General features: G+C 48.7%; 3 protein-coding genes across 3 annotated transcripts; all 3 read left to right on the top strand.

Moving 5' to 3' along the window:
- Positions 1-376: 376 nt before the first annotated feature.
- On the top strand, positions 377-3,945 carry LOC103757781 (keratin, type I cytoskeletal 16). The gene is given in 9 exon segments (XM_018084552.3): positions 377-575; positions 578-825; positions 1,641-1,723; positions 1,864-2,020; positions 2,219-2,380; positions 2,553-2,678; positions 2,768-2,994; positions 3,527-3,606; positions 3,926-3,945. Coding segments are annotated over 9 exon segments (1,302 nt in total).
- Positions 3,946-11,954: 8,009 nt separating this feature from the next.
- On the top strand, positions 11,955-16,993 carry LOC115307944 (keratin, type I cytoskeletal 19). Its single transcript, XM_029964432.1, has 8 exons — positions 11,955-12,616; positions 13,991-14,073; positions 14,345-14,501; positions 14,740-14,901; positions 15,034-15,159; positions 15,269-15,489; positions 16,199-16,227; positions 16,737-16,993. Exons 1-8 carry the CDS (start codon positions 12,188-12,190, stop codon positions 16,772-16,774), a joined length of 1,245 nt encoding a protein of 414 aa, XP_029820292.1. The 5' UTR covers positions 11,955-12,187; the 3' UTR covers positions 16,775-16,993.
- A 3,779-nt stretch (positions 16,994-20,772) lies between these two features.
- LOC103757780 (keratin, type I cytoskeletal 15) lies at positions 20,773-25,711 on the top strand. Its single transcript, XM_029964431.1, is given in 9 exon segments — positions 20,773-20,962; positions 20,965-21,335; positions 21,835-21,917; positions 22,853-23,009; positions 23,292-23,453; positions 23,572-23,697; positions 23,835-24,055; positions 24,857-24,882; positions 25,374-25,711. Coding segments are annotated over 9 exon segments (1,428 nt in total). The 3' UTR covers positions 25,466-25,711.
- The last annotated feature ends 2,014 nt before the right edge of the window (positions 25,712-27,725 follow it).

The following is a 27,725-nucleotide window of genomic DNA, read 5'->3' as shown; positions in this document are numbered from 1 at the left end:
TACTCCAAAGAACAAAGAACAACTATTAAAATGAGTCTCACTCATTAAGTAGCCAGCAACAATCTATCTGCAACAAAATCTAACTCACAGCCACCCACCCGAAATTGCAGTGCAGGCTTGGTGTGAATCAGCATGCAAACACAGTACCTGGGGGGAGGGCTGACCCAAGCCCCAAAAGAAATTCCCCTTAGCACATCACTTCCAGTGTAAGCACTGGGGCTGGCAAAGCCCATGGGAAGCTGGACTGCCTGGCAGGTGACACCCACCCAGCCAGGTATAAAGAGCCACCGGCAAGGACGCCCCACTGCACTTGCCTTCCCTGTCTCTCGCTGTGCACAGCTTTGCTTCTGGGGCTGGATATCTGATCCCTTCCACCATGAGCTGCAGCATCAAGAGAACATCCAGCACCTCATGCCGGAGCGGAGGAGGAGGAGGAGGAGGCGGCTGTGGAGGCAGCAGCGGCCGGAGCTCCTCGGTGTCCTGCCGGCGCTACGCCTCCTCCGTGGTCGGCGGGGGCAGCTACGGCGGGGCAGCGTGCGGGGGCTACGGGGGCGGCCTGAGCGGGGCCGGCCTGGTTGGGGCTACGGGGGGGGCTTTTCGGGGGGCTTCGGTGCGGGGGGGGACCTGCTCCTGGGCGGCAATGAGAAGGTCACCATGCAGAACCTCAACGACCGCCTGGCCAGTTACCTGGACAAGGTGCGAAGGCTGGAGGAGGAGAACGCTCAGTTCGAGCACCACATCCGCGAGTGGTACAGGAAACAAGCTCCCAGCGTTTCCAAGGACTACAGCTCCTACTACCAGACCATTGAACAACTCCAGAATCAGGTAGGATGGCCCCAGCTAGCGTGGCTCCATCACCACATGCTCTTCTCTCCTGTGAGGTCTTCCTCCTTCCTCTGTCCTCCTCGCTCTTTCCCCTGGCCCTGGGCTCCACCCCCTGCGGGATGGCCATTCTGGTGGTACTGCAGACATAAACCCACTGAGCTGCTCCTCCCATCCCTTGGGTGAGCAAACCCCCACAGCACACACAGGCAAAAGGGACGTGCTCCAGAAGCACAGCCTGAGGCCCCAGGGAGCTCCAGCAGCCCCAGACGCGCTGGCACACGGAAATCCCACGCTGTGCAGGTGTCTCCAAAGCAGTCGTGGGTGGTTTCCAGTGCTTCCCTCTGCTCCCACCCGGTTCAGCTGGATGGAGTGCAAAGCCACAGCACCTGGATGGCAGGATCTGAGCTCCCTTTGTCCCTGCACACTCCTACAGACACCAGGTGGAGGACCAAGGTCTTCCCTCACAATCATCTTTTTTCATAATGAGATGAGTTACAGCATCAGGGGCAAAGCCTACACTGCCTCCTACACCCAGAGTGCAGAACCCACTTGGGGTGGGTGATCTCCCAGCATAACTGTTCTTCTGTTCTTTCCTCCATCAATATACTCTTTCATCAGAACGTTTGCAAAGCCAAAATCTTCACACACTAGTCCCTGTCATAGAGCATTTCAACAACGTTCTGTGGCCCCTGCACTACTGCAGGAAACAATTCCAAGACCCACAACAACACCCTGCCAAAGCTCTGGGTCTTCTTTGTTCTTGTCCTGGAAATCTAGGACACAGAAAGATTTCTCTCCGCCCTCCTCTTCTGCAGATCATTTCTGCCACTGTGGACAACAACAAAATGATCCTGGACATCGATAACAGCAAGATGACTGCCGAGGACTTCCGAATGAAGTGAGTACCTCCCTGTGAACCCCAACTCTCTCATGCTGTGAATTTTACGAGACTTGTGAATGGAGGGGCTGGTGCCCTGTCCAAATGATCGAGCACTGCAGTGCAATGAATGTGTAACGCTTCTCTTTCCTTTGGTGCAGGTATGAGAATGAGCTGGTCATCCGTCAGACCGTGGAGGCTGACATCAATGGCTTGAGAAACATCCTGGATGATCTCACTAGGACTCGGTCTTCCCTGGAATCCGAGCTGGAGACCTTGAAGGATGAGCTGATTGCCCTGAAGAGAAACCATGAGGAGGTACAATCCAGTGACAAACAGCACAGCCAAGGCACCACCCTTGGATTCTTCAGCTTCCCACCCTCACACATGGAGTCAATTCCACCTTAGGCCAAGGGATTGTTGCTCCTTTTTTACCTTGATACTGCTTTGCCCACAGTCTCCAGCACAAGAAATGACCCTTGTGTGCTCTTGTGTCTCTGTCTGGACTCCCTGCAGGAAATGAGGCAGCTCCAGTCTCAGACTGGTGGGGATGTGAGTGTGGAGGTCAATGCTGCCCCTGGAGAGGACTTGACAAAGATCCTGAATGACCTGAGAAGTGAATACGAGCAGATCATCGACAGGAACCGCAGGGAGGTGGAGCAGTGGTATGAAGTCAAGGTAGGTGGCAATGCCCAGAGAGGAGTCCCCTCCGGTGGCACAGCCCAGGCCCGCGGGCACCGGGACAGGATGAAAGGGAGAGGCTCCCTGCAGAGCTGAGCTCTCCCTCAGCAAACCTGCTCCCCCAGGGGATGCTGTGGCTCTGAACGTGTCCCTGGCTTTGCCCCCGCAGATCGAAGAAGTCAATCGCCAGGTCACCTCCAGCAGCCAGGACATGCAGAGCAGCAGCCACCAGCTCACGGAGCTGCGGCGCGAGATGCAGAACCTGGAGATCGAGCTGCAGGCGCAGCTCAGCACGGTACGTGGGCAGGGGCTGGGCCTGCCCTGCTGGGGCTGGGCACGGAGCACCACAGCTCCCCTCCTCAACTCCTGTCTTTGCCCTCCCAGAAAAACTCCCTGGAGAACTCCTTGGCAGAAACCGAGACTCGCTACGGCTGCCTGCTGCAACAGATCCAGGCGCAGATCCACTCTGTGGAGGAGGAGCTGGCCAGCATCCGCTGTGAGATGGAGGGTCAGAGCCAGGAGTACAAGATGCTGCTGGGCATCAAGACCCGCCTGGAGCAGGAGATCCAGCAGTACCGGGTGCTGCTGCAGGAGGGGCAGCAGGACCTTGTGTACGTACTCCGTTTGCAAATAAGGGCACAAAGTCGATCACAGACTTTTCTCTCTTAGCACTCATGGAAGACAGAGCAGAATCTTCTACTTGTCTGTAGCTGAAACCTAAATTCAGCAGCTTCTTCACAGCATCTGCATTGAAATGTATCTATCAGAAACTTCATAAGCACGTCACACACCGAGGGAAACACAAAGCAGATTGTTACTGAGAGGTTTTGAGTTAATCAGTTCCTCTTGACCTGTTTGTGTGGAGTGAATTCTGTGAGAGGAATCACGGTGCCAAACCAAACTGTAATGAAGTTCCTGCTGTCAGCAGACAAGCAAGAACAGCTGGAGTGGGAGAGTACAAGGATTATGCTGCAGGAGTGTTTTGCTTTTATAATTTTCTAGGAAAATACAGTTGGAGGGAAGGAAATAAAAATATAAAGAATTATTTGTGAGGTCCAGGAAAAGCCGAGCTGTTACACACACTGCATGTGATGTCAGTATGTATTTATTTTTCCCTTTCTTAAAACTCTTTTCCTTTCACAGATCCTGTCAAGGAGGGGGAATGTCCTCCCATTCTCATTCTTCTACTTCCTACTGTCATGGTCAATCTAGTGACAAGGCAGGTAAGAAACATCTTCCAAAGAGGATCCAAACCCATCCTGTTCCCATGCCTTTCACATTTTGTGTTTCATCCCTTTTCCTGTTAATACCAACCTTGTCCTATGACTTCCACATCTGCAATTGCAGCAGGGATTAAACCATTGGCAATCAAAGCTCTTCATTTCAATGTGGTTTGGCTCCAGTTCTAGACACAGGCTGATCTCCTTTCCCATGCTTTTGCTCACAAATGGGTATTTAAATAGCACATAAATAGAAATGTCAGTGCTGCAAGAGACTCTTGATTTCCCCGTCAGAGCAATCAATTCTTCTTTCTTTCCACAGGGCAGTCCAGAGTGTGTTAAGATACGACCGGTGTGTTGGGCTTCCCTGACCCACTCACTGCCATGGGAGCAGCCAGGCCCACAGCAATTCCTGGGTTTCTCCTCAGCTGATCTCCTTCTCCCTTTTCATGCCGCCCATCACTGCGATCGCTGTGCCTACACACACATTCCTGCAGTGCACTCACTGCTCTGCTGCGTGACAATGCCTCCAATAAAGCTTTACCTTTCTGCAATGCAAAGAAACTCTGTGTCCAACCGTCTGTTTGGTTCATTAATGTTGTATTTACGTTTAGGTGGAACAAGAGAGATAAACCTTCACAGTGAATTATGTGCTATGGCCCCAAAGAAATGTGTGAACCCTAGCTCAGTTGATGTCTGGATAAAATCCTGGAGATGAATCCACATTAAACTCAAGAGTGACACCTATGGGGAAGAGAAAGCGGGGGGAACCCCTTTTTCATGGCATATGTTCCAAGGGCTGTGCGAGTAGTTCAGTAGTTCAGCAGCTCAACTGAAAAATCAGGATCAATTACAAAATTTCATTAAAATTTTGTCAAATCAAAACCACTTTCCTTTGAGTCACTGAACAAGAAATCAATCCCATCCAGGTAGCCCTCTCCCAGCTTCTAGATGAGAGCTCTGTCTAATCTTGTTCGATAAAGCAAAAGGTCAGATCAGGAAATGAGTGAGGTGTATGAAAGAAGTTCTCCTACTAACTTAATGTTCAGTTGTTGGGATTATTCCTCCTGCTATGTTGGAAAATCTGGGTTCAGGACTTTTATTTGCTAGTTCCATATGAAGGAGTGTGCTTCCTTATTCCATGAGGCCATTCCCAGCTCCATGGCCGTGCAAGCTCTGGGTGGAGGATGGCAGAGTGCAGGCAAGGTTCAAACTTCCTAACCAAAACCATGCTCATGTTATTTGGGCTCAAGAGAGAAAGGTGAAATATTTCAGTCATTTCGAACTTACAGATTGCATTTCAGTGTTTGGTTTGCAGGGCTGAGGAAGTTGCTGAACAGGGCTGGTCACATAGCAGGGGAGTGGCTCCACTGCCACCCTGTCCCAGACCCAGGTGGGTCTCACAAAGCTCGTTGTTCCCTGAACAGCTCCTAAATCACCAACATTTCCTATCCTGTCACACAGCTGTGCACTTGCACTTCGGTCTGCAAAGAGATCTGGGTCAGGCAAAACATCTTAGATTCGGATAACAGGGTAGTTCTTAGTTTAAAAGGCATCAAACTGTTCCATGTTACAATCCAAAGCCGAATTCTGAGCACAGTAGAAAAGAGATGAGTCAGAGAAACTATTTCCTTGGGAAACAAAGGAGGTTTGTAAAGTCAAAGCAGAAATACCTGTCCCTGGAGTCATGACAGGCCTCTCCTGCTCCTGTGCCAGTAACAGACTCTGCCCTCCTTCCGCTCCCTTTTACTTCTCCTATCAGCCAGTGCTGACCACCCCAAACCCCTCAGCATTAGGCAGCTACAATGGCCTTTGGGACCAAACACCTTCTTCAGTCACAGTTTAACTAGGAAGAATGTTTGTGATCTCAGAAAGGAGCCAACTGTGTTCTAGGCTGTCTGTTGGGAACGCTCTGACTCTCCCGCTTCCCTTCTGCTCTTTTTTAGGTGGGGCACGCTGGCAGTGCCCGTACAGGCAATGCTGTGGTTGAGCCCAGTTCTGCTCCACTGCTGTGTCCCAGGAACCACAGAAATAGGTCCCACAGCTCCGTACCACGGACAGGATTTATCCGTAGGTGACGGGCAGCGTGTCCGTCTGGGTCGGCTCACACGGCATCCTCTGGTGGCAATTCAGGAAATATACACTAAGATTTGTGACAGAAACTGTTCTAAACAGTCTCCAAATTAAATTCAGCCTCAACCCTAAGACACGGTTTGGCCAAGGAAAGAATAGCTTAAAAAACAGTAAAATCGGCGGGTTTGTATTTTCATTTCGCTCGGGAGGAGGGTGAATCCAAAGGCGCTGTGTTTGACGGCCGGGCCTGCAGGGGGAGCTCGGTGCCGCTCCCGCTTCCCAAGGCCCCAAATCCAGGGATCGTGGCTTTGGGAGGGTTCGAGAGGCTCAGTTCTGGCTTCCCCCTGGATCAGGACGTACCTGCAGGATTAAGACCCACAGCACATGTTTCTTTTTTGCAAAGGCAGCTCTTAGGTACGGACAGGTACGACAGCCCAGTGCAGCTCCCGGTGCCTTTGTGCACACTCCTGCTGGGCCACGGCACTCCTGGCCACAAGGAAATGGGAGCACGGAGGTGACACAGCAGATTTCCCTCTCAGCCCACGAGAACTCAAGAACTGAGAAAAGGAATTCTGGCTCGCTGTGCCTGTGACAAAAAGAGAGACAAGAGGAAGCTGCTCCTGTGACATTTCTCACATTTACCAGCCCACCATAACCGTGAAAAATAACAGCAGCCAAGTTAACCAAGTACAAGAGTTCTTGCAGGAAAAATCCTTTCTCTCTGTATTCCAATTAACAATTTCTATTCTTTCACATCATACATAACACAGTGGAGTGGTAATCCCAACAAACCTCAGAATTCTTTAAGTATTTCCACATTGTGGCTGTTCCATCCCTGGAAGTGTCCAAGGCCAGGTTGGACAGGGTTTGGAGCAACCTGGGCTAGTGGAAGGTGTCCCTGCCCATGGCAAGGGGTGGGACTGGATGGGCTTTAAGGTCCCTTCCAACCCAAATCATTCCATGATTCCCTGATGAAGGCCAAGCACTCTCAGCCACACTGGGGCTGACTCTCAGAGCTGTGTTAGCAGTGCCTAAAGAGAGGTTTCTGCAGGCTGCAATTACTCCTAATGGCTCCGTTTGGGAGCCCACGCTCCACAGCTCCGCCAAGCCTGGCTCCAGGGAACACCTTTCCCTGGCACACCCCTGTGCTCCCAGCCTTGGCTGGGATCAAAGGCACCCACAGCCTCAGTAATCAACATTTTCTTACAACATTCCCAGTGTTAGTTCAGTTCTTTCCCACAACCCCATGTCGATAATTGCCAAAAGTTCACAGCGATCACACGCACACAGAGATTTTAAACAAATGCCAACTGCTCCTGTCTGTTGGAAATGTTAGAAATCATTTCACCAGTTCTTACGTTATTAAAGCTGAATCCATTTGGAAAGAGTGAAAAGGCACATTCCAGTCACTTGCTTTGGTGGCCTTGGGCTGCCCAAAATACAGACAACTGGCACAGACCTCGGTTTTTAATAAAAGGAAGATATTTAAAGCTGAATTGGGGTGTCAGAAGCTGGTGGAAAACCACAGCTCCCAGTTAAGGTAACAGCCTGGGGAGGGACCTGCCTGGTACACGGGGAAAATGCTCCTGGTTGAAAGTGGCACAAAGTGTTAAGAGTAGCCAGAAATCCCCTTCTCCTCCCCCAAAGGTGTGTGGCCAGCCAGGGCAGCCAGAGCCAGGGCTCCCAAGGGCTTTCTGTGGGCTGAGAGTTGCCATGAGAACCACGTGTTTACAAACACTTCCCTGGCAGCAGCTCCCAAACCGGAGGCTCCAGGACTGGCCCTCGCAGAGCAACAGCTGGACTTTCTCACTGAGCCCAAGAGAGATCTGGAGACTCCAAGAATTCCTCTCAAGCAAAACCGAGTATGAAACCGCCTGTAGGATTGGGAAAGCCCAAATCCAAGGATCCATCAGGAGGGTACTAAGAGAGCTCCTTGTTTTCAAATCCAGAACATGTGTTTAAGGCTTGCACAGTAAAATCTCAGCCCTTACTGGAAGCCGTGGTTTATCCCCATGATCAGAATATATTCTTATGAAATTAGAGAGAGAAATAATAATCTATAATTCTGTGAGTACAAATATGTGTGTGTAGACATAAATATATGAGCACATAGATAGAAATAACACACATACAAATGTTTTACAGAATAAAGCAGCTCAGTTCTGCTACGCACCCCATCTACTCTCTGTTTCTCCCAAATCTGGGATGCATTTTTGAGTAGGAATTTTCCACGTGGCCTATGGGAAGATCCCTGTGATAGTTCCAGGCCTCCTCCCTCACTGTGACTGCACTGACGTGGCCAGAGTCCAACACCCAGAGCTCCCCCAGCCCGGGACAGGCTCAGTTTGCCGGGGTTTGGCAGAGCCTCTGCGCTGCCTCCGCCGCTGCCTGCACAAACCTGACTTCTGGAACACGTCCTCCTGGCCCTTGGATGCTTGGCTCTTAAATAATAGTTTCCAGCCCCATCATACCTTGCTGAGATTTACCAGCCAGATAACAGGTTAAAGGAAGTGTAAAAGTACATCCAGTGAGTTGTCTTTCACTCCTCAGGGCTTGGTGCCCAACTGAGCCTTCCTTCCCACACAGTCTTTAATCACACAGTAAGAAAATCTGTTTTATTTTCCTGTCTCAGGTACTTTAGTCCTTTCTGTGCTTTATCATTAGAGTTCTGGACTGATAAAGACTTTGAAGTTGTTTATGTTTCTAGGGTAACAGGGACAATAATGAGGCTTTTCCACACCACAGCCAGTTTCAAGGATTTGCCAAGTATTCACACTGCTCGCAATTACTGAAGTGCTTGAGTTCTTCAGGATCTTTTACTATTTTCCTCATACTAATCTATTAAAATATTCTATAAATGGCAACCACTGAGAAATTAAATTCTGTAGCTCTGCAGGAGCCTGGGCAGGAATGGTTCCAGTTCAGCTCAAATCATTGATCCATCGTCTCTCTTCTGCCGGGAACGACCCAGAGCCCTGGACAGGAATGGTTTGCCCTGTGTCTTACTCTCCTCATTTCTGTTAACACAGAACCCTTTCATGACCTTATTTCTCACCTCTTTCAGTGCAGAAATTGTGCATTCCCACATGCATTCCCCTTCACCACATTCCCTCTACTTTGCAAAAATAGTAATTTTGAGCAAGTTCCCACTGTTGCTCTGCTCTTCCCTCCCCTTCCCCAACCGCTCCCAGCCGTCCCTGCACGTGCTGGGACCTGCCCCTTCAGCACAGAAACATCCTTGTCTCTGAATCTGTTGGCACATTTGGGGACTATATGGCAATGCCAGGTTTGTGAGGATTAAGGAAAGAGATTAATGATGGGCTATAAAAGCCAGACAGGTGAGAAATGTATTCTGGGCAGACATTCACCACAGTTACCTTGCTACCAGCTGCAGATCAGAGCCTGTTGTCATTGGTTCCTCTCACGAGGAAGTTTAAAGAAAAAAATATGGAATTTTGTGCTTGAATTAAAGAGCTGCAAATGTTTCATGCCTGTGGTCTTCAAAAGGGAAGAAAAACATCCCAAGTTGGGATCTTAAGAGGGTCTGTGGCACAATTGGTTGGGAGGGGCAGCCAAAGTTTGGATGAGCAAGAGAAGAGATGGAGACTAAAAATGTGGATGTGAAAAGGCATCACATTATCACTGATGGAAGCAGAGGCAGAAAGGAATAATTACCAGAAGGAACAAACAGTTAAAAATTTAAAAGGTAGATTCAGAATAATAACTCTACATTGCTCATTCATCCACAGAAGCATCACTGGAATTGCAGCCACCAACAAAGCTGGTTAAAATGTCCAGCAAGTTCATTTAACTGGAATTGCATTAGCAACTCCTGGCAGCAAATACAGCAGGATGTGAGAAGAGAGAAGGATGTGCCAGAGTCACTCAAGGGCAAGAAAAAAGAGTTTACAGTTAATAAAACTACCCTGAAACAACAATAATGATTTTATAAAGCAGCAGGGACTGGTAAGGCAGAGCTCATAAAAGTAAAGCAGAACCCAGTTCCAGCCAGGAGCTTGGGTGTGACTGGATGACTTTGCTTGAAAAAATGTGTCTCCCTTCCCCTCTGATAAGGTGCAGATAAAGGAAAATCCCTGTGCTGACCATTCCTTACAGGGCAAAAGCTGACCCTACAATAAATTAGGTTTATGGTACTGGGAGAAAATGAGACCTATGCTGAATGCTAAAAGCACATTCTTTCACTGGCCATACTAAAGGCTTTTCCAAGCATTTAAGTACATGTTCTCACCTTAAAGGAGTCCCTACAAAAACAAACACATGCAGCCATTGAGGTAAAACAGAGATGGAAGTTAAAAGAAAAAACCAAAACCTTTCTGGAAACTTAAAATTCAGTTTTAGCACAAATGCTGTGTGAGGGACTGATTTGGTACTAGAAGTTTATTTGGTGGTACAAATCAGATTAATCCATCTGACAGTGTATCCCAAGCCTTTCCTCTCCTGACATTTTCAGCTGTACTTCCAAACTGCCATGAAGAACTGCAGTTCATTCTTTGGGAGATTCTTCCCTGCCAGCCGATGCCAACCCACCGTGCCTGCAGTACCTGATCAATATTCTGCCAGTGTGACACATGGTGATGGCTGCTTTTACTCAAGGCTTGCAGAGGGAGTGCAGAGGCCTTCCAGATCCACATTTTCATGAGTTGGATCATAGAACAGATGTACATTTCATTTTGCAAAACCCAAAAATACACTGCTTTGAGGTCCTGACGTGGGAGTCCAGGGAATGCTGAAGGAGTACCTAAGGGGAAGGACATTCCTTTCTCCTTGCAGCAGGAGACAAACACCAAAAAGGACACACTGGGATTTGTTCTCCTTTCAGCTTCTTGCACTTCAGTGCAGAAAAGCACATGGACTGATGTTCTTTATGCTCTAACTATGGACTTGAGTATTTAGTGATAAAATAACTGTTCTCCTGCAGCTTTCTCTCTGTCTGCAGGCAGACTGCAGCCTCCTGACACCACCATTCACCTGTTCACAGCCCTTGGAACAGTTACTGGTCAGGCAGGTTTGTCCCACCCGGGGTTGAACAGGACATTCAGGTCTCCAGGAGGAAGGACGTAGTTTCTCTGGCAGCAGCAGTGGCCCTGTGGCTCTGAGGAGAGGCTGCACAGCTTCACTGTGCAGGTGGAGAGCTCTCTACAGAGAGGAAAGAACTCAGCTCAATGTCCAGGGCTGAAGTGTGGCACACATCCTGTGTGTATCCAGTGATTTATTGCATCCCTGAGTCACTGCATGGTTCCTGATAGAGGTGATACAGGTGCTGTTTGTTCTTCCCGTGTGCTGTTTGTTCTTCCCCTCCCTGAAGCTGCCCCACAGTTTGACACCTCTGTACACAGAGAGTGCAGCTCTATTGTGTGGCCTGAAATACCTGGAGCATTTTTCATGGGCATAGGAAGGCCTGGCTGCTCCTGAGAGCTGCAAACACTGCCAGGACAGCACTCCCTCTGTCTCCAAAGCACTTCTGGGGAGCTCCAGAACTTTGAAGGGAGTGAGAAGGAAGGAGAGTGGAAGGAAAGCTGTGAGTATCCCCTCGTGTGTTAGGGATGCTTAGGGAGGAGCTTGCAGTAGCAAAAGCTTTTGAAAATCCATCTTGCATAACAGAAGACTTGAAAATTTTAGAAATAACATTTTCATGACTTTCAAAGACCAGAAGACTAAGTGATTCTGTTTCTTCTCATCACTTCTCTCTTTGAGCAGCAATCAAAGGACTCAGTGTATAATCAGGCACTTGTTTCTCCTCACTCCCCAGGTACTCAGAGTTGTTAATGCTTCTCTTTGCTACAAATGCAGCCATGGCTGCTTCAGAAGGATTCTGCAGAAGGATTTTCTGCAGAAAACCAGACTCTCAGATGCAGCAGGTTCTCTGTCAGCCCAAACTGAATGGAGAGCAAAGAAAAAAACAGAGAAAATGTCACTTCTGAAAGAAAAACCTGTCTCAAGGGAAATGAGGAACACAGAGGGGTAGGAACAGGTTTTGTCCATGTCCACACCAGCTCGGCTCCTTTCAAGTTCTGTTATCAGGTTGAATCACTCTGTTAAAACTCTTTCCTGAGATTACACAAGAAGGTCTTTGTGTGAGGCCCTCTGATCGTGGCGCTCAGCGGGGCCGTGCACTCCCAGCCCTTTGTTTCCATGCAGGTAAACTCTGACCAGGTGTAGGAACGCTCCCCTCGGCACGGAGACGCCTCCTCCAAATCCCACCTTTTGCTTCAAGAGGCGGTGGTCAGGGGGAGGAATCGCCTCCTGTGTGTGGAGGTGTTTGGGAAGGAATCAGCCCACTCCACAGCCACTGACCAATAAGGGAATTGCCGTGTTGGCAGAGGGCTTAGGGCTGATAAATTCCACGGGTCTCAGATAACACCTTCTGGAGACAACTCCCCTAATCACCGGCTTAAAAGCAGTGAGGTGGGGGAGCAGGGCACACTCCTGCCTCGGGATCAGGAACCTGTGAGTGCAGCTTGGTTTTCCAAGGTCCTTGGTTTTCCTCGCCATGGCCAGTTACAGCTTCAGGCAAACCAGCTCTTCTGTGGTGGGGGGCCCTGTCGGCTCCTCGCTGCGGTTCGGCGGCAGCTTCAGGGCCCCCAGCATCCACGGGGGCTCCGGGGGCAGGGGCGTGTCCGTGTCCTCGGCCAGGTTTGTCTCCTCGGGCCTGGGAAGCGGCCTGGGGGGAGGCTACGGAGGCAGCTTTAGCAGCAGCTTCAGCTATGGGGGCGGCGACGGGCTCCTCTCAGGAAACGAAAAGGCGACCATGCAAGGCCTGAACGACCGCCTGGCGTCCTACCTGGAGAAGGTGCGCGCCCTGGAGGACTCCAACGCTGACCTCGAAACTAAAATCCGAACCTGGTACCAAAAACAAGGGCCAAGCCCAACTCGGGACTACAGCTCTTATTTCAAGACTATTGAGGACCTTCGAGACAAGGTAGGTGTTAATATTTACCAAAATCCATCTTTGATTTGCTCTTAAGAAGCACGGCGTGAAAACCCAAAGAGCAAACCTTCCCAAGGGAGCCCCCAGAGGGCCTTGCAGGGAGGTGAGATGGATGTGCAAGGAATGGGCGGGGGATAAAGAAAATGTCAGCAGGGAATTATCTGCTTTTTAGATGTTAGCCAGGAGAAGGCACAAACCAGTCAGTGTGGGATGTCTGAGTACTTAACTCTCTGTACACACACATGTACATACACACATGCTGGTCATGTACACACTTATGACCAGTTAATGTACATATCACCATATATAAATTGATATATAAAGAGAACCAAGCAGTGACAGCAACCTGCTTGTCTCTGTACCTCTCACCTGCCAGAAGGTTTGAAAATCCTTAGAGGCCCCATCATATTGCTTTAACAATGAGAATAAAAATGGGCTAAGGACAATTTCTCTTTCATCTTCCCCCTACTTCACCTTGGAATGGAGATAAAAGCACTAAAACATTTGGCATAGTGAAGAAGGAAGCAGCAGACACGAAGTAATCAATGCCATATATAAATGCAGGATTTGCCCCAAGAGCCCATGGGTGCCTGATAACAGATTGCTGAGGTGATACACACCCTGCAAAACACAGGCAGTCGCTGATTAAACTATGTAAATAAATCAAAGAAAACTTGAGGTTTAGTTTTCGGAGTTCAGCCTGGAGTTCATGACCACTCCCATGCAGGTTCCTGCTCCTCCTGCAACCCATCCACCCTCGCTCCTGATTTAGAATCTGAGCTCTGCTGAAGGCAGAACTGGCAATGAGACTTTTTTCCTTCAGTGTTCTTTTCCCACCTTTCTTTCACTCCCCTTCATTAAGAGAGGGAAAATGTTGCTCCAGCTGTTTTTGTGTTTCTGAGTTTTAGAAGTGGCAGGCAATGATGTGCTTTCCAGGTAAAACTGAACAGGGATCCCTCCTAAATAAACATTTCCTTTAGAGGCTTTCATGATGCATTAAAAGAATAAATAAACACTATCCTGGGTGTTCTAGGAAATAAAAATATGTTCCAAGATGTTACCTCTAAGTCCTTTCCCCCTAAGCCAGCCCATAGTTTTGTCTCACAGTGGAGAGAGGCTTGAGAGAAGTGGTTTTTCTACGTAAAGCCACTTCACACACCAGACACAAGGACACGTACCAAGCTGCCAATCCTGGCAGAAGTCTGAGACAAATCTGTGCAATGTGTTTGCTGCAAATCATTGACTCTTCCCTACACCTCTGTTTGCAGTAGCTACAGATGAAATAGAGTCTTCACTCTTATCCGCAGAGCAGGGAGGCAGAGAACACTTGTTTCAGCCTCAGCAATGAGCTCCCTTTGTTTGCAGATCCTTGATGCCACCATCGACAATGCCAGGATTGTGCTGCAGATTGACAACGCCAGGCTGGCTGCTGATGACTTCAAAACCAAGTGAGTCATTTTGGAGAGGGGAAAGGTCTCGTGAGCAGGCAAAACCCCCTGTTGAGCCAAAGGGCAACGAAACAAGAACAGAATGGCCATAAAACCCCCGTGTGAACACTGGTTTGATCCTGTCTGTGCAGCTCAGCCCTTCATGTATTTGCTGAAAGCACCATCTGCACCACATAAATCCTACAAACTCAAACACTCTCATATAAAATAATGTGTTTCTTGTGGGTTGGTTAATCAGCGAACCTGAACGGGCTTGTTTTGCCTTCTGAAGGTTTGAAACCGAGCAGGGGCTTCGCCAGAGCGTGGAGGCCGACATCAACGGCCTGCGCCGCGTCCTGGACGAGCTGACCCTGGCCAGAGCCGACCTGGAGCTGCAGATCGAGAACCTGAAGGAGGAGCTGGCTTATCTGAGGAAGAACCACGAGGAGGTAAAACCCAGGAAACGTGTTTGAAAGCGGCACTATAGAAACAGCCTGTGGAGATGTGGAGTCCCTCAGGATTGCCCTGGGGCCTCCAGCGGTGAGGAAAAGATTTCCATGTGGGCTGGGACCCCCCGCCAGTACTTCAGGGCAGTCAGTCAGCCTTAGCCCTTGAAGAAAGAACGGGAGGTTCATAATGTTTTCAGTGATGATCGTGCCCTCTTTTGTCTCCTCTGTCATCCCACAGGAGATGAGTGCCCTGAGAGGACAAGTAGCCGGCCAGGTCAGTGTTGAACTGGACTCTGCTCCAGGCATTGACCTGTCCAAGATCCTGGCGGATATGAGAGACCAGTATGAACAAATGGCTGAAAAGAACAGGAAGGATGCTGAGGCCTGGTTCCACAGCAAGGTAAACCCCCTCCATACTGTGCAAATACTGACCAAAAAACCCATGAAAGAAACAAGTGCTAAAAGGCACAGAAAGCTGCTGTGACAGCCCTACACTGCCCATCCTTCTCACGTGCTGTTTTCCCTGTCTCAGACCGAGGAGCTGAACCGGGAGGTGGCCATTAACACCGAACAACTGCAGAGCAGCAAGTCTGAGGTCACTGACCTGAGGCGCAGCCTGCAAGGGCTGGAGATCGAGCTGCAGTCCCAGCTCAGCATGGTACGTCCAGTTCTGCACTGCCTGACCCCCCCCCGAAATGGGTCCGTACTGCCCTCCCCGTGGAGGGTCCTGTACGTGGCACCAGCCCCTCTGTGGTTCCCCCTGGCAGAAAGCGGCGCTGGAAAGCACCTTGGCCGACACGGAAGCGCGTTACGGGGCGCAGCTGGCGCAGATCCAGGGGCTGGTTGGCAGCATGGAGGCACAGCTGGCAGAGCTCCGAGCTGAGATGGAGCGCCAGAACACCGAGTACAAGATCCTCATGGATATCAAGACTCGGCTGGAGCAAGAGATCGCCACTTACAGACAGCTGCTGGAAGGCCAGGAGTCCCAGTAAGAACCTTCTGTCTGACCCTGCCGTGGTGCTCACTTGCCACAGCACCTCAGTAAACACACCTGCCAACACTCCCGGGGGTCTACAGTTTGTAACAGATTAATTGCTCTGGACCCTGGTGGAAGTAGAAATGTTACAGCTCCCATTTACATGAGATGAGACCTCAGAGAGTTTCTAAAGGGGAAGAAAACACAGGAGATTAAGTGTAACTTAACAGTTAGAGTGATCAGCTGCTTCACAGTCAGGAAAAGTGCAGTTAATAATGTTTTACAGGGTATAAAAATTAAGAACAAATTGCTATAAACTTCCTGTTGCCAGGCAGAGAGCTTTTACCCCTCAGGAATCAGTGTGGAAGGAAATACTGTGAAGAGAAGGCAGCGAGGCTGGGCCTGCTCAGCCCCTGAGTCACCCCACATGGGAGCACAGCTCTCTGTCATCCCACACAGCCTCCAGGAGGGAAAAAATGAGACAGGGGTGGAAAGGTTTTGATTTCCTCTATTCCTCCTTTTCCATAATTGTCTTTTCCCAATGCAGTTGTTTAAAAGTATGTTTCTTACAACAACTCCCTCTCCCTGGCTGAGAAGGAGCACAGGGAGATGGGTATCCCTGCTCTGACCACCACAATGTACCTGACTGACAGAGAATTTGCTCTCACACAGCATTTCATGTGTTAACTCCTTGTTCAACTGTTCTCTCTTTGTTCCACAGGATGTTTGGCTCCCTTTCAGGAACTCCTGGTAAGAATCCTTGCTCTCTCAGGAGAAGTTTTATTTTATAAAAGGAAATACACATAACTCTGGTAGTTTGGTCCTTTCTAGAGAGGAGTCTGCATTGATTTGCCACAGAAAAAAATCTAATAAGTAACAAATGATGTCTCTGGCTAGAATTGAACAAATTTCAGCCATTAAAAGATGTCAGACATGAGGAAAAAAAATCCCAGACTCTGCTACAGTAAAGGCAAAGTAAAGCACAAAACACTTAATCATTTCCCCAGATGAAAGGACAGGGGAATTGAAGCTTGGCCAGCTCAGGGGAATTGCAGGAACACGCCACTAAAACCTGCCTTGAGCTGTTAGAGGTCAGCAGTATCTTAAAAGGGATGAGTCAAATCCAGGAGATGGAGAGGAAAAGTTGTGAGAGAAGGGAATGAGAGACGAGGCCCAAGCCAAGCTCAGTGCCTGTCACAGAGTGGGCTCGTGTGAGCTGGGCTTAAATAACTGCTGTTCCTTCTCTCCATTTATTGCAGACAAAAGGGACAAGCGGGGAGAGGGGAAACAGCAGTGAGGATCCTCCAAAGGTCATCTGCAAAGTGAGAAAAGAGACAGCACACGGGGATTGAGACGGAGAGGAATCACTCTGAACCGCTGGAAACGACTTTTAAAGCACAGAAAGTTCTTGGGCACACAAAGTTTCGGCAGCTACACTCACCAAATGGTGATTCAGTTGCAAATAGAGTCAGCTTTGCAATTATTTCTAGGTCTTGCATGTACTGAATTGCTGCATCTACTCAAATAAAGATGATCTTCTTGCAATCTTCGCTTCTTTGGAGTTACTGTGATATTTCAGTGCAGTTTGGCTTTACTCAGGCAGGAATTAGCCAGGCAGCCTCCCCGAGAGGGGAGTGCTCACAGTGTGGGGGTGGCTTGGGCTCCATCCTGATTCCTTCTGTCTCCTCTTGCTGGCAGGAGCTCAGAATAAGGAGGCAACAGCATCCCCAGCCCCTCAGTGGGGCACACAAGAGTGAATTGGGTTTTTAACCACACCACTGAGCACTCTGCAGAGCAGGGGCACTGGGATGGGAAGTGATTCCAGAGAGCAGCAGGAGCTGGGAGACGTTTCATTAGAGTAAAACATAAAGCTGTTAAACTGGGTCGCAGGAAACTCCTACAGGAACAAACAGGGTGAGCAGCAGATGGGAGAATTCTTCACTTCCTCCCCCAGTTCACACAGAGGTTACCAACCTTTAGCACCAGTTTCAGCCCCCTTCTCTCTCATGCTGTTGAAGGTGTATTATCCCAGCTGAAATTTCAAATGGAATCACTTTTCCAGCCCCAGAAATCAATTATTTCATTTCCTACCACCCCTCTCCAAGCTGGCAGCTGAGGAAACTTTTCAGGGCTTGTGCTAAAAGCAACCCATGGCTCCAGCCCAACCAGCACCTTCCCAGCTCCTGCTGTCACCAGAGGCTCCCCAGTTGAGGGGGAGTGGGAACAGGGATGTGCCCAGACTGGAAGCATCCCAACACTGCTCTCCCCCAGAGTGGATCAGAGTGCAGCCTGTGATTCAGGGACACATCACCAGATCCTTCAGCACTTCTCTCCTTGGCCTTGAGAAGTGTTCATGAGCCCTTGTTCACACCAGATTAATGGAGTGTTCTCGTGGCTCAGAGCACCCCAAAGCTCTGGACCTGCTCCCTCGATGCAGGACAACCCTCTGCAGTCCCAAGGTGCTGGTGCCTGGTTTTGGCTCAGCAGTGACTCAGGTGACCTGTCAAGATCAGCTGTCAGCACTGACACCGGCAATGCCAGCTCTGCCTCTGGAATGAGGCACGGTGGCTTTGGGCAGTGGCTTCACTGTGACTGGGAAAAACTGTGACAGGAGACAAAAACAGTGATGAAAAGTAAGAACCAGCAAAGGGACACAGAGAAAGGGACAAGATGGGGAGAACAGGGGGAAACAGGGGCAGAACTGAAGGGAGCAGTGGCCTGAAAAGCCCATGGGGAGCAGGGGGTTCTTCAGGAGCTCACCCATTTCTGTGGGGTTTGCTTTGGAAGAGCCAGGAGAAGCAGCTTTCAATGGTTCAGCACAGGCAGTTCCTGAGGGCTGACACATTTGCTAATGCACATTTTTGTACCAAACTTACTCCCTACAACAATCAGACCTGGAAACCCCCTCAGGAGACAGGACAAACAACTCCAGGTTTGGTTTTTAATCTTAACAAATCCCATTCCCTGAGAGGAAGTTCTTGAGACAAAACCAGTCGGGGTGTGAGGTCACTGGTGCAGATTTCTGGTGTTGTCCAGCTGCAAATGTGAATGTCTGACAAGAAATTCTTTTCACTCCAGGAATGCAAACTATAAGAATCCTGAATTCTTGGTTTTATAGCCTAATTTTATTTTATAGTTGTATTGATTTTGTCCCATATCTGCAGAGCAATGAAGGATTTCTGGTGAAATGTTTAATATAAAATACACAGACACTATAATTTTAGAACCTGGCTCAGGAAAAAAAAAAAGTTTTGTAAAGGTATGTCAGGTTCTTCTCTGAGTGATGGGTCTATCAGTCATAGAGTTATCACTGAGATGACAAACAAGCTGCTGCTTGACTCGAACTTGCTGTCCTGAGAGGAGGGGCTGGAGTGTGTCAGCTCCGTTAATCCCACAGCAGAGGTAACAAAAGGGTTTGTGCAGCACAGACATGTCAGGGGATGTGTTCAGGAAAGCTCCGTGGAAGATGACAAACCAAGGAGTTTGTGCACCACAGGTACAACGCTGAGAGTGTGCAAAGGACAAGTCTGTGTGTCAAGACACTGGATAAGGAATCTCAGAGCAAAGACAGTGAGACCAGAATAAAGGCATAAGCTGGAAAAAGGGCTCTTCTTTTCACTTCAGCAGGTTTCTGCTTCCTTGTACAGACCGTAAGGAGAAAACGCTGTAGAAATGGATGTCTGAATAATGTTAGAGGACATGATCTGTATTGGCTGTTTGATTGATTTTTAGTTTCCCAATGGTAAATATTAAGAAACAGCTTTTATCTGCTACCTCTTTTGTAAGTGTCCATCTGATCCAATCCAGAGTGACGCCCAAGGCACGTTGAAAAGCAGCAAAATGTGTTTCACCAGCGACCTACCAAAGGAGTTATCAAGCCTGAGTGAAAGAAGACTGAAGGAAAATTCCCCAAAGTTTCCTGCTGAAGTTTGTGGTGTTTTCTAGAGGTCTGTTTGCTGGTTGTTTGTTTTTTGGGGTTTTTTAACGGAATTTGATTTGCCTACTGTGTGCTCACTGGGTTGAACAGCCCCTGGCAGCACACACACCTCGGGGCACTGACATTACAGGGGTCTCAAAGAGACTTCTTTTATCTTTGGGAGGATTTGTCTGGACTTGTCTCCTGAGCCACCAACCCTTGGAGACACACAGATCTGGCAAGGTATGCAGAGCCATTAATCTGCCCAGCAGCAAAACTGAAGGGCTGTGGCAAAGGGCCAGGTTCGGTTTGAAACACGTTTCCAGAGCTGAGAGCACCCCTGTTTGGTGCTCAGCCGTGCCCAGAGCCAGCCTGGCAAGGGACATCACAGCTGGACTTAGCCATTTCTTCCCTCCCAAGTGCACATCCCCGAGTGAAAAGGCTGCTCATCCCTGCACCTGCAGTAACATCTCAACATCCTTCACCCGAGCAGTGTCACCGTGGTGTGCAGAGAACGGGGCTCTCCAAACTCCCCCCCGCCACAGTCCCCACACCCCCATCCCAGCAGGGACACAGGCAGCTCACACCTCCTCATCTTAAGCCCATTTTCCTTAAGTTTTTCAAAGTAACAGGATCTTAGTCCTCCCACATTTCCTCTTCTAATTATTTCAGTCTTGTGTTACCCTTCTTGACTATCTCACAAGCATTAATAGATTAACTGTGCCTGCTCTCCCTTGTACACTGATGGACACTGATTGTTCCTCACATGATGCCATGAATTGGTGCTTTTTGTACTAAAAATTCAGACTCCAAAATCTAAATATTAGTTCCAAGCAACGATCAAGAATAAGAACGTTTCAAATTCAATTCCAAAATTTTAAAGGGAAAAACATGGATAGAAAAGGACAAATAACAGTGAGATGAAGTGATGATTGTATATTTTTCAATGAAAGGAGAATTTTACTTTAACTTAGTTTTCAGATCAAGTTGATTTTCAGAATGTAGTCATGGTGAGTGTTGTAAACGGGCAGGTGGGGTGGGGCTGAACTCACTTTGTTTTTCCACTCTTGAATGTCAGAGAAGTAAACTCCAAGTTTCAGAACTATAGCCCGAAGAAAAAACACTCATCTGATTCATGCCTTTTGTTTAATTAAAAAAAGAAACCCCAAGCCCAAGCCCCTGCGATGTGCTGCCAGCGCTGCTTGTCAGGAATGTCATCATAATTGGCCTCACCCCCAGGGAGGAGGAATTTTGGAGGGAGGGCTGCAGTGGGGTTTCAGATGTGAGGGTATAAAAGAGGCACCAGGGCAGTGAGGGCACAGCCTCTCCTCTCTGCCCACGCTGCACAGCTGCCCTTTGCTCCTTCCCTCGCTCCAGCCATGGCCACCACCTTCGTGAGCTCTTCCTCCACCTACGGGGGCGGCTTTGGGGGCGCCGGGGGCAGCTCCCGCCTGTCCTCGGTGCGCTCTGGGGGCACCTTCCGTGCCCCGAGCATCCACGGCGGCTCCGGCGGCCGCGGCGTCTCCATCTCCTCGGCCAGGTACGTCTCCTCTGCAGGAGGCGGCTACGGCGGGGCCTGAGCGCCGGCTTCGGGGGGGCTACGGAGGAGGCTTTGGCGGGGGTAGCCTGTGGCTTTGGTGGAGGGGCTGGCTTTGGAGGAGGGGCTGGCTTTGGAGGGGGCTCTGGCTTTGGAGGGGGCTCTTGCTTTGACCTCGGCGGTGGCTTTGGGGGCGGCGATGGGCTCCTCTCCGGCAACGAGAAGATCACCATGCAGAACCTGAACGACCGGCTGGCCTCGTACCTGAACAAGGTGCGGGCCCTGGAAGAGGCCAACTCAGATTTGGAAGTGAAAATCCGAGACTGGTACCAGAAACAAGCCCCCACCAGCCCCGCCCGGGACTACAGCAATTATTACAAGATAATTGAAGATCTCCGAGACAAGGTGAGACATTCATATGTAGAGGAGTTATAAGAACACAAGAGAATTATGGAACTGCATATTCCGTCTCTTTAAAATAAGCTCAAATAATTAGAAAAGAAATGCTGAATTCCTCAATCCCAAATACACTGAGGTCATGAGCATTCTGGCAGAAAAGAGTAGCTTGTTTTCAATTTAAACACCAAATATCTTATTGTGACAATGGGGTGTTCATTGAAATTAAAATGTTCACATTAAAAGTCAGCAAAATGTGGCAAAATGTGTTTAGATTTTTCAATATATTTTTTCAGGAATCAAATCGTAAAGAATGTGACAGGTAGGCCTCAGAAGCTGGAAAGGTAATTCTCCTGGCTACAGATAAGATCAGGGGTTGTACAAATGTATTTCCTAATTATGGTTCTAATCCATGTTGCACAGAGTATCTCTGGTTTGCTCAGGGAATGTGGATCCGATATTTCACCGTTACTCACAGGACCCTTTCTCTGTGATTCTTAATTGCCAGATCCTTGCTGCTACCATTGACAATTCCCGGGTCATTCTGGAGATCGACAATGCCAGGCTGGCTGCCGACGACTTCAGACTGAAGTAAGTTCACCTGGGGCACATTTGTCTTCACTCCGCTTTTCTCCTTCTCTCAAAACAGTTTTTTTGAAGCTTGATGTTACTTCTTGTGTAGAAAATAAAGTTCTTCAGTCACTGAAAGGCACATTTTGAAATTATGGGCAGGTATTTTTCCTTGGTAAATTCTGATGCAAAAAACCCTGGCAAACAGAATGAACTGATGAGGGACCAATCAGAATATAAACCTGACAGAAAACAACCTCCAGATCACTAAGCAGTTTGCATAATGAGTTATAGCCCAGCTCTTCATTTTTTCGTGATGCTCTTAACTATTTTTACTAGCCTGAGTCACGGGGGAAAGAAGGCAGGAATAGGCAGGGATTTTCACTGAGAAGGAACAGAGTGGCAGGAAGAGATCATTGTGGGGCTGCAGAAATTCTCTGCCACAGAACCTGAAATTTAGAAAAGAAAGACCAAGGGTAACATGGGGCTTTTCCATGCCCCGGGCTCAGCAGCACATTCAGTAGATGATCAAGGTCCCTGCACAGCTGCTCTCCCTTGCAGTGGTGCACCTGCAGGTTCCTATTTTCCCTCTCGTGTCCCAGACAGCTCCAGGCTACCTGTGCTTTCCTCCACTCCAAATCCCAGAGGACACTGCAAACGGCCTGTCCTGTGTGACGGTGTTTCTCTGGATGCTGATAATCCTCATTAGGTTCTGCAAGGGGAATGGTCACGTCCTCCCCAGGAACAAAATGAGATGGCAGTGCCTGTGCTCCCATGTGCCATAGCTGGATGTTGGAAAAAACCACATTCACTCCTTTTACACTTCTTCTCAATCTGTATGTTTTCATTTACAGCCCACTGTTCCTCCTGTATTCTGTATTAAACGTGATCATTTCAAGCTGTACTGAGCACAGACTCGGACACGTTCCAGTGCTTGTTTCTGTTTTGAACTGCAGGTATGAGAACGAGCTGTTCCTGCGCCAGAGCGTGGAGTCCGACATCAATGGCCTGCGCCGCGTCCTGGACGAGCTGACCCTGTCCAGAGCCGACCTGGAGATGCAGATTGAGACTCTGAAGGAGGAACTGGCTTATCTGAAGAAGAACCACGAGGAGGTGAGTCCTGACAGTGCAGAGAGGAGAGCACTTCCCTTTGGATTTTTTGTCTCTTGTAAATGAAGCACATGTATAAGTCACATGTAAAAACGTGTGTGAGTACATGGAGAGTAGGAAAGCCTGTGCAAGGAGAGAGAAAATGGGATAAATGTTTCATGTGTGTTGTACCTGTGAGACTTGACAGCACAGGTCCTGTGTGCCATGGCAGGGATCGCTGGGGCAGGAAGGGTGTGAGAGGAGGGAGCCTGATCTTTCTGTGTCCTCTGCCTTCTGCCCATGCAGGAGATGAAGGAGTACTCGAACCAGATGAGTGGCACAGTCAACGTGGAAATGGATGCAGCTCCTGGCATCGACCTGACCAGAGTCCTCTCCGAGATGAGGGAACAGTACGAAGCTCTGGCTGAGAGGAACCGGAAGGATGCTGAGGCCTGGTTCTTGACTCAGGTACAGTCACACGTGCCTCAGCATTACCGCCCTGGCAGGTGCCTCCCTCCCTTCTCAAAATAATGGAATTTTTTTTATACACTATATATGTGGTTTTACAGTTGTTTTTTCCTTGCAGACTGACGAGCTGAACCGTGAAGTTGCCACCCACACACAGCAGATCCAGACCAGCAAAACGGAGATCACGGAACTGCGCCGCAGCGTGCAGAGCCTGGAGATCGAGCTGCAGTCACAGCTCAGCATGGTACGGACCCGCCCCGAGCACATCTCCAGGCACTGCCTCACACTGTCCCCATCCTCCCTTGCTGTCTTGCCTCTCCTTGTCCCCCTCCATGGGCACAAACCTGCATTGTAACCTGTTCTGACCTGATCCTGCTTTAGAAAGCTGGGCTGGAGGCCAACCTGCGGGACACGGAGGGCCGGTACTGCGCGCAGCTGGCCCAGATCCAGGCCCTCATCACCAGCGTGGAGGAGCAGCTGAGCGAGCTGCGCTGCGACATGGAGCGCCAGAACCAGGAGTACAAGATGCTCATGGACATCAAAAGTCGCCTGGAGCAGGAGATCGCCACGTACCGGCACCTGCTGGAGGGCCAGGACTTGCAGTACGTGACTCTGCCCGAACCCTGAGTGCAGATCGGGGCAGTCACAGGCACTGTGTGGGGTGGGAGCTGGGGCTGCCGGGCTCACCCCGCAGAGCTGAGGCACTGCACACACAGCCTGTGGGGCACTGGCAAAGCAGGTGCCCAGGAAAATCCCTGGTGCTGCCAGAACTCCAGCTAAATCTGCACATCAGTGGTGCTGGGGATTTGAAAATACAAATGCCACCAATTTGAGTACAGTGAATTACAGAAGGCACCAGGCACCATATGTCCATCCCACATAACCCTCTGTTTGCACTGGAATTAGAGCCTTCAGCCTGAAACAACCTATAAAAACCTGCTCCCTGTATTTCTTTAGCTCTTGGTTTTCTACATTTGCGCAGAGGTGAAAATATCCATCCTCACACACCAGTACCCCCATCTAGAAAAGAGCTTAGTACAGACCCCAGCTTACTTCAGGAAAATCTGCTTTTTCATGCCCACTCCTCATATCTGATCTATACGTGGAATTAGTCCTTATATAGTTTCTAGAAGAGGCATTCTGAGGAGAGCAGCAGTATATGGAGATATCAGGACAAGGAACTGGTCTGACAGCTGTTCACATTCCCTCTTAAGTACATAAGGGTGGCTTTCAAAGCTGAAAGCACCTTAACACCACCTCAGGTAACAACACACCTGAGAAACCAGCCATTGAGAGCAGCCCTGTGAAATCCTGGCTGTTCACACGAATTCCTAAATGGATCAATGGCTTCAGGGGACAGGGTCAGGGATGGTCATTAATGAAATATTTCTTCTTTTCTACAGGCTGTCAGGAGTGAACCCCAAGGACGGTAAGAAACATTTTTATTTAACAAGGGGCTGAAATGAACAGGCAAAATAGGATTAAACAAACTTATTGGCTTTTTGCCTTGGATTTCTTCTTACTACCACAGATTCCATTCTCCTGCAATGACCACTTTCTGTATCATGTAGAGGCAAAACCATAACACTTTATTTTATGTTCACTTTTGAAACCATCATTTTGCCATAACGATTGCATGGGAACCTAAACCACCAAAATCTCCCAAAGATTTCTAAATTCCTCTGCTATTCACACAACACACAAGATACTTCCAAATCCACATGTGATGTGCACTCCTAAGTTTTTTCTGGATAAGGACCAGGAGGGAAAGCAGATAAGATGTAAAGGCAGTTCTGCCTTTGATATGTGAAAGATCTTGTGAGGAAACAAACAAACACAACCACACTGCTCAGCTCCTCAGGGCCTTGGCTGTGCGGTGGTTTTTTTCTTCCCTATTTAATTGTTTTATTCCTCCTGCAGCATCATTTGGGATCAGTGGAAGAGTTCGTGTTAGCACAGAAGATGAGGGAAGATCTGGATCTGGTTCTACCCGTGACAGGAGATTCCCATGAATAAATACTGAATCCCCTCTTTCACGTGATTCCACATGGAACCAGTGCAGCTTCTATATTGGCTAATGCTGAGAGAAAGAGCCTTTCACTCCCCCCAAATCACAAGAATGTACCCAAGAATGTCTTTCCTTAGATTTGCTCTGCCTTTGTACATGAGCATTGACTCGCTGGGGCGGAGATGCCTGTTCTCTGTCAGTGCTCTATTGTTTCCTACATAATAAAGTTTCTGTTCTGCTTGTGCAAATATATCCAGTCTGATGGTGTTTTCTGGAGTCAGTGTGGCACTGCCACACACAGCCCACACACCCTTCCAGCAGGGGTAACAACAGCAATAACAGTCACAACTTTAATAATAATAACAACAGAGATGGTGATGAACAGATACAAAGTGCCATTAAATTCTTCCAGGGATCTGGAGCTGGGATCAGTAAAAAATGGAGAAGATAACATAAAAAACCCTAAAGCTCTTTGTCCTCAATGCCAAGCACACAGTTCATGCACAAATAAAACGCACCTCTGCAAAAACTAGTATTTTTCCATCTGTTCCTGTACTGCCTTCAGCACAAAGAGAAATGCCCTCAGCTCCTGAGGAAGCTCCAGGCATGGTCCAGGTGAAATGGGCTGCTCAGAGGTTGCTGTGACTGTTTTGGTTCTCTCCCATCAGGCAGAACCTCCCCAGCCCATGTCAGTGCTGTGGCTGCTGTACTGGCCACACCACCTTCTCCCAGCTGCAAATCCACACCGGAGGAACTGAGGAGATGCTGACAAAGCTTTAAGAGCCTGGTGAATCCCAACCTCAGGAGTACATAAGGAGTTATCTAAATGCTGTACTGTACTCCCATAACCTGTTTGGAAAAGGTGTCCTTAGCCCCATTGATGGGTATTTCAATCCACATAACAGTGTCTGCAAAAATGATGTAATTTCTAGAATTTTATTCTCTTTCCAACCTCCTTAGAACCCCTACTTTTGTGTTTCCTATTTCCTGACACTTAAAAGAAATCTAAACTGCTGGCACCACCAGTTTGGCCATGAGTGAGGCCACAGGATCACTGGTGCCACTGGTAAGAAATGCACATCCTGCTGGTATTCCCACTGGAAGGAACTGGGAAGAGGTTCTTGCAAAGCAACATAAAATGCACCAGAAAAGGAAAGCCAAGCAGCACAAATGACCTCTTTTCCTGATCCAAGGTAACTATTGTTTGTATCACTCAAACAGCAAGAGGTGGAATTCCCAACAGCCACAGGCAGCTATCCATCCACTTGAGTTCTGGATGGAGGAGTTGAATGAACCAGTGATGGTTGCAGGACATTGACCTGTACAATGTAGGTGTCAAAATATTCTCCTGTACTTAAAGTGCAGCCTAGAAATTCAGCTCAACCTGCTTTCCCTGTTCCAATTCAGTACAACAAGCACAATTCCAGGACAGTGCATTCTCCCATTCCCCAGCTCCCAGGGAGCATCCAAGGGTGCCATCTGCTGACAAGGGTTTATTTCCTCACTCTGATCATTGCTTCCATTCTCTGCTCTGGGTTAAAGTGGTGACTAAGCCCCAGACCCACAGTGCAGCCTTACAAAGAGCCGTGTCAGGTTTGGAAGTCAGTTGTTTGATCTTTTTCATGGATCCTCAGCATGGGTGAATGAAAATCGTGTGGTGTCTTTCCCAGTTTGGAAAGGCTGAGCTTCAGAGGAAGCCCTTGCCATGTCCCAGACCACCTGTGCTCTGTATTACTTGTGAGAGAAAATACAATTCTGGTTTTCACAATGTGGTAACTCCATGAAACTCGCAGGGAGTAGGACAGAGGCTCTCTGTTCTCACATGCTGCCAGCCTCACTGCCAGGTAGCCTGGGAATATCCCATCAAACGAAGGATTAATTTTATTTTACATACTACTATGTACATACACGTGCATTTCCATTTCCGTGTAATAGTTCGTAGACACCAGCTTGCTGGATGGAAATTCAGTCTGAAAATGATCTCTGGTGAGATGAGCTGAACAGCAGGATATAAAATTCTATATCAGCAGTTCTAGAACAGCAGTTCTATAAAATTTGGGGTTTTTTTTCAAGTTAGGCCCCCAGTTTTTGTCGGGTGCTTCAAGCTCACCCCGCTCTCCAACAGCAGGGCTGACCCTGAACTGCAGCTTGGACAGTGGCTGTTAGCAGAGTGTTTGGAGAAAGCCAAGCCTGGCACTCACTGGATAACCCTGTTTTCAGTGGGTAATTGTCCCAAACAGTTACAAACGGCAGCATCTCTCCAC

This window comes from Manacus vitellinus, unplaced genomic scaffold (genome assembly GCF_001715985.3).
Source record: "Manacus vitellinus isolate BGI_N305 unplaced genomic scaffold, ASM171598v3 scaffold_72_pilon, whole genome shotgun sequence".
Classification (NCBI taxonomy): Eukaryota; Metazoa; Chordata; class Aves; order Passeriformes; family Pipridae; genus Manacus; species Manacus vitellinus.
This window is presented reverse-complemented; position numbering and strand designations above follow the sequence as displayed.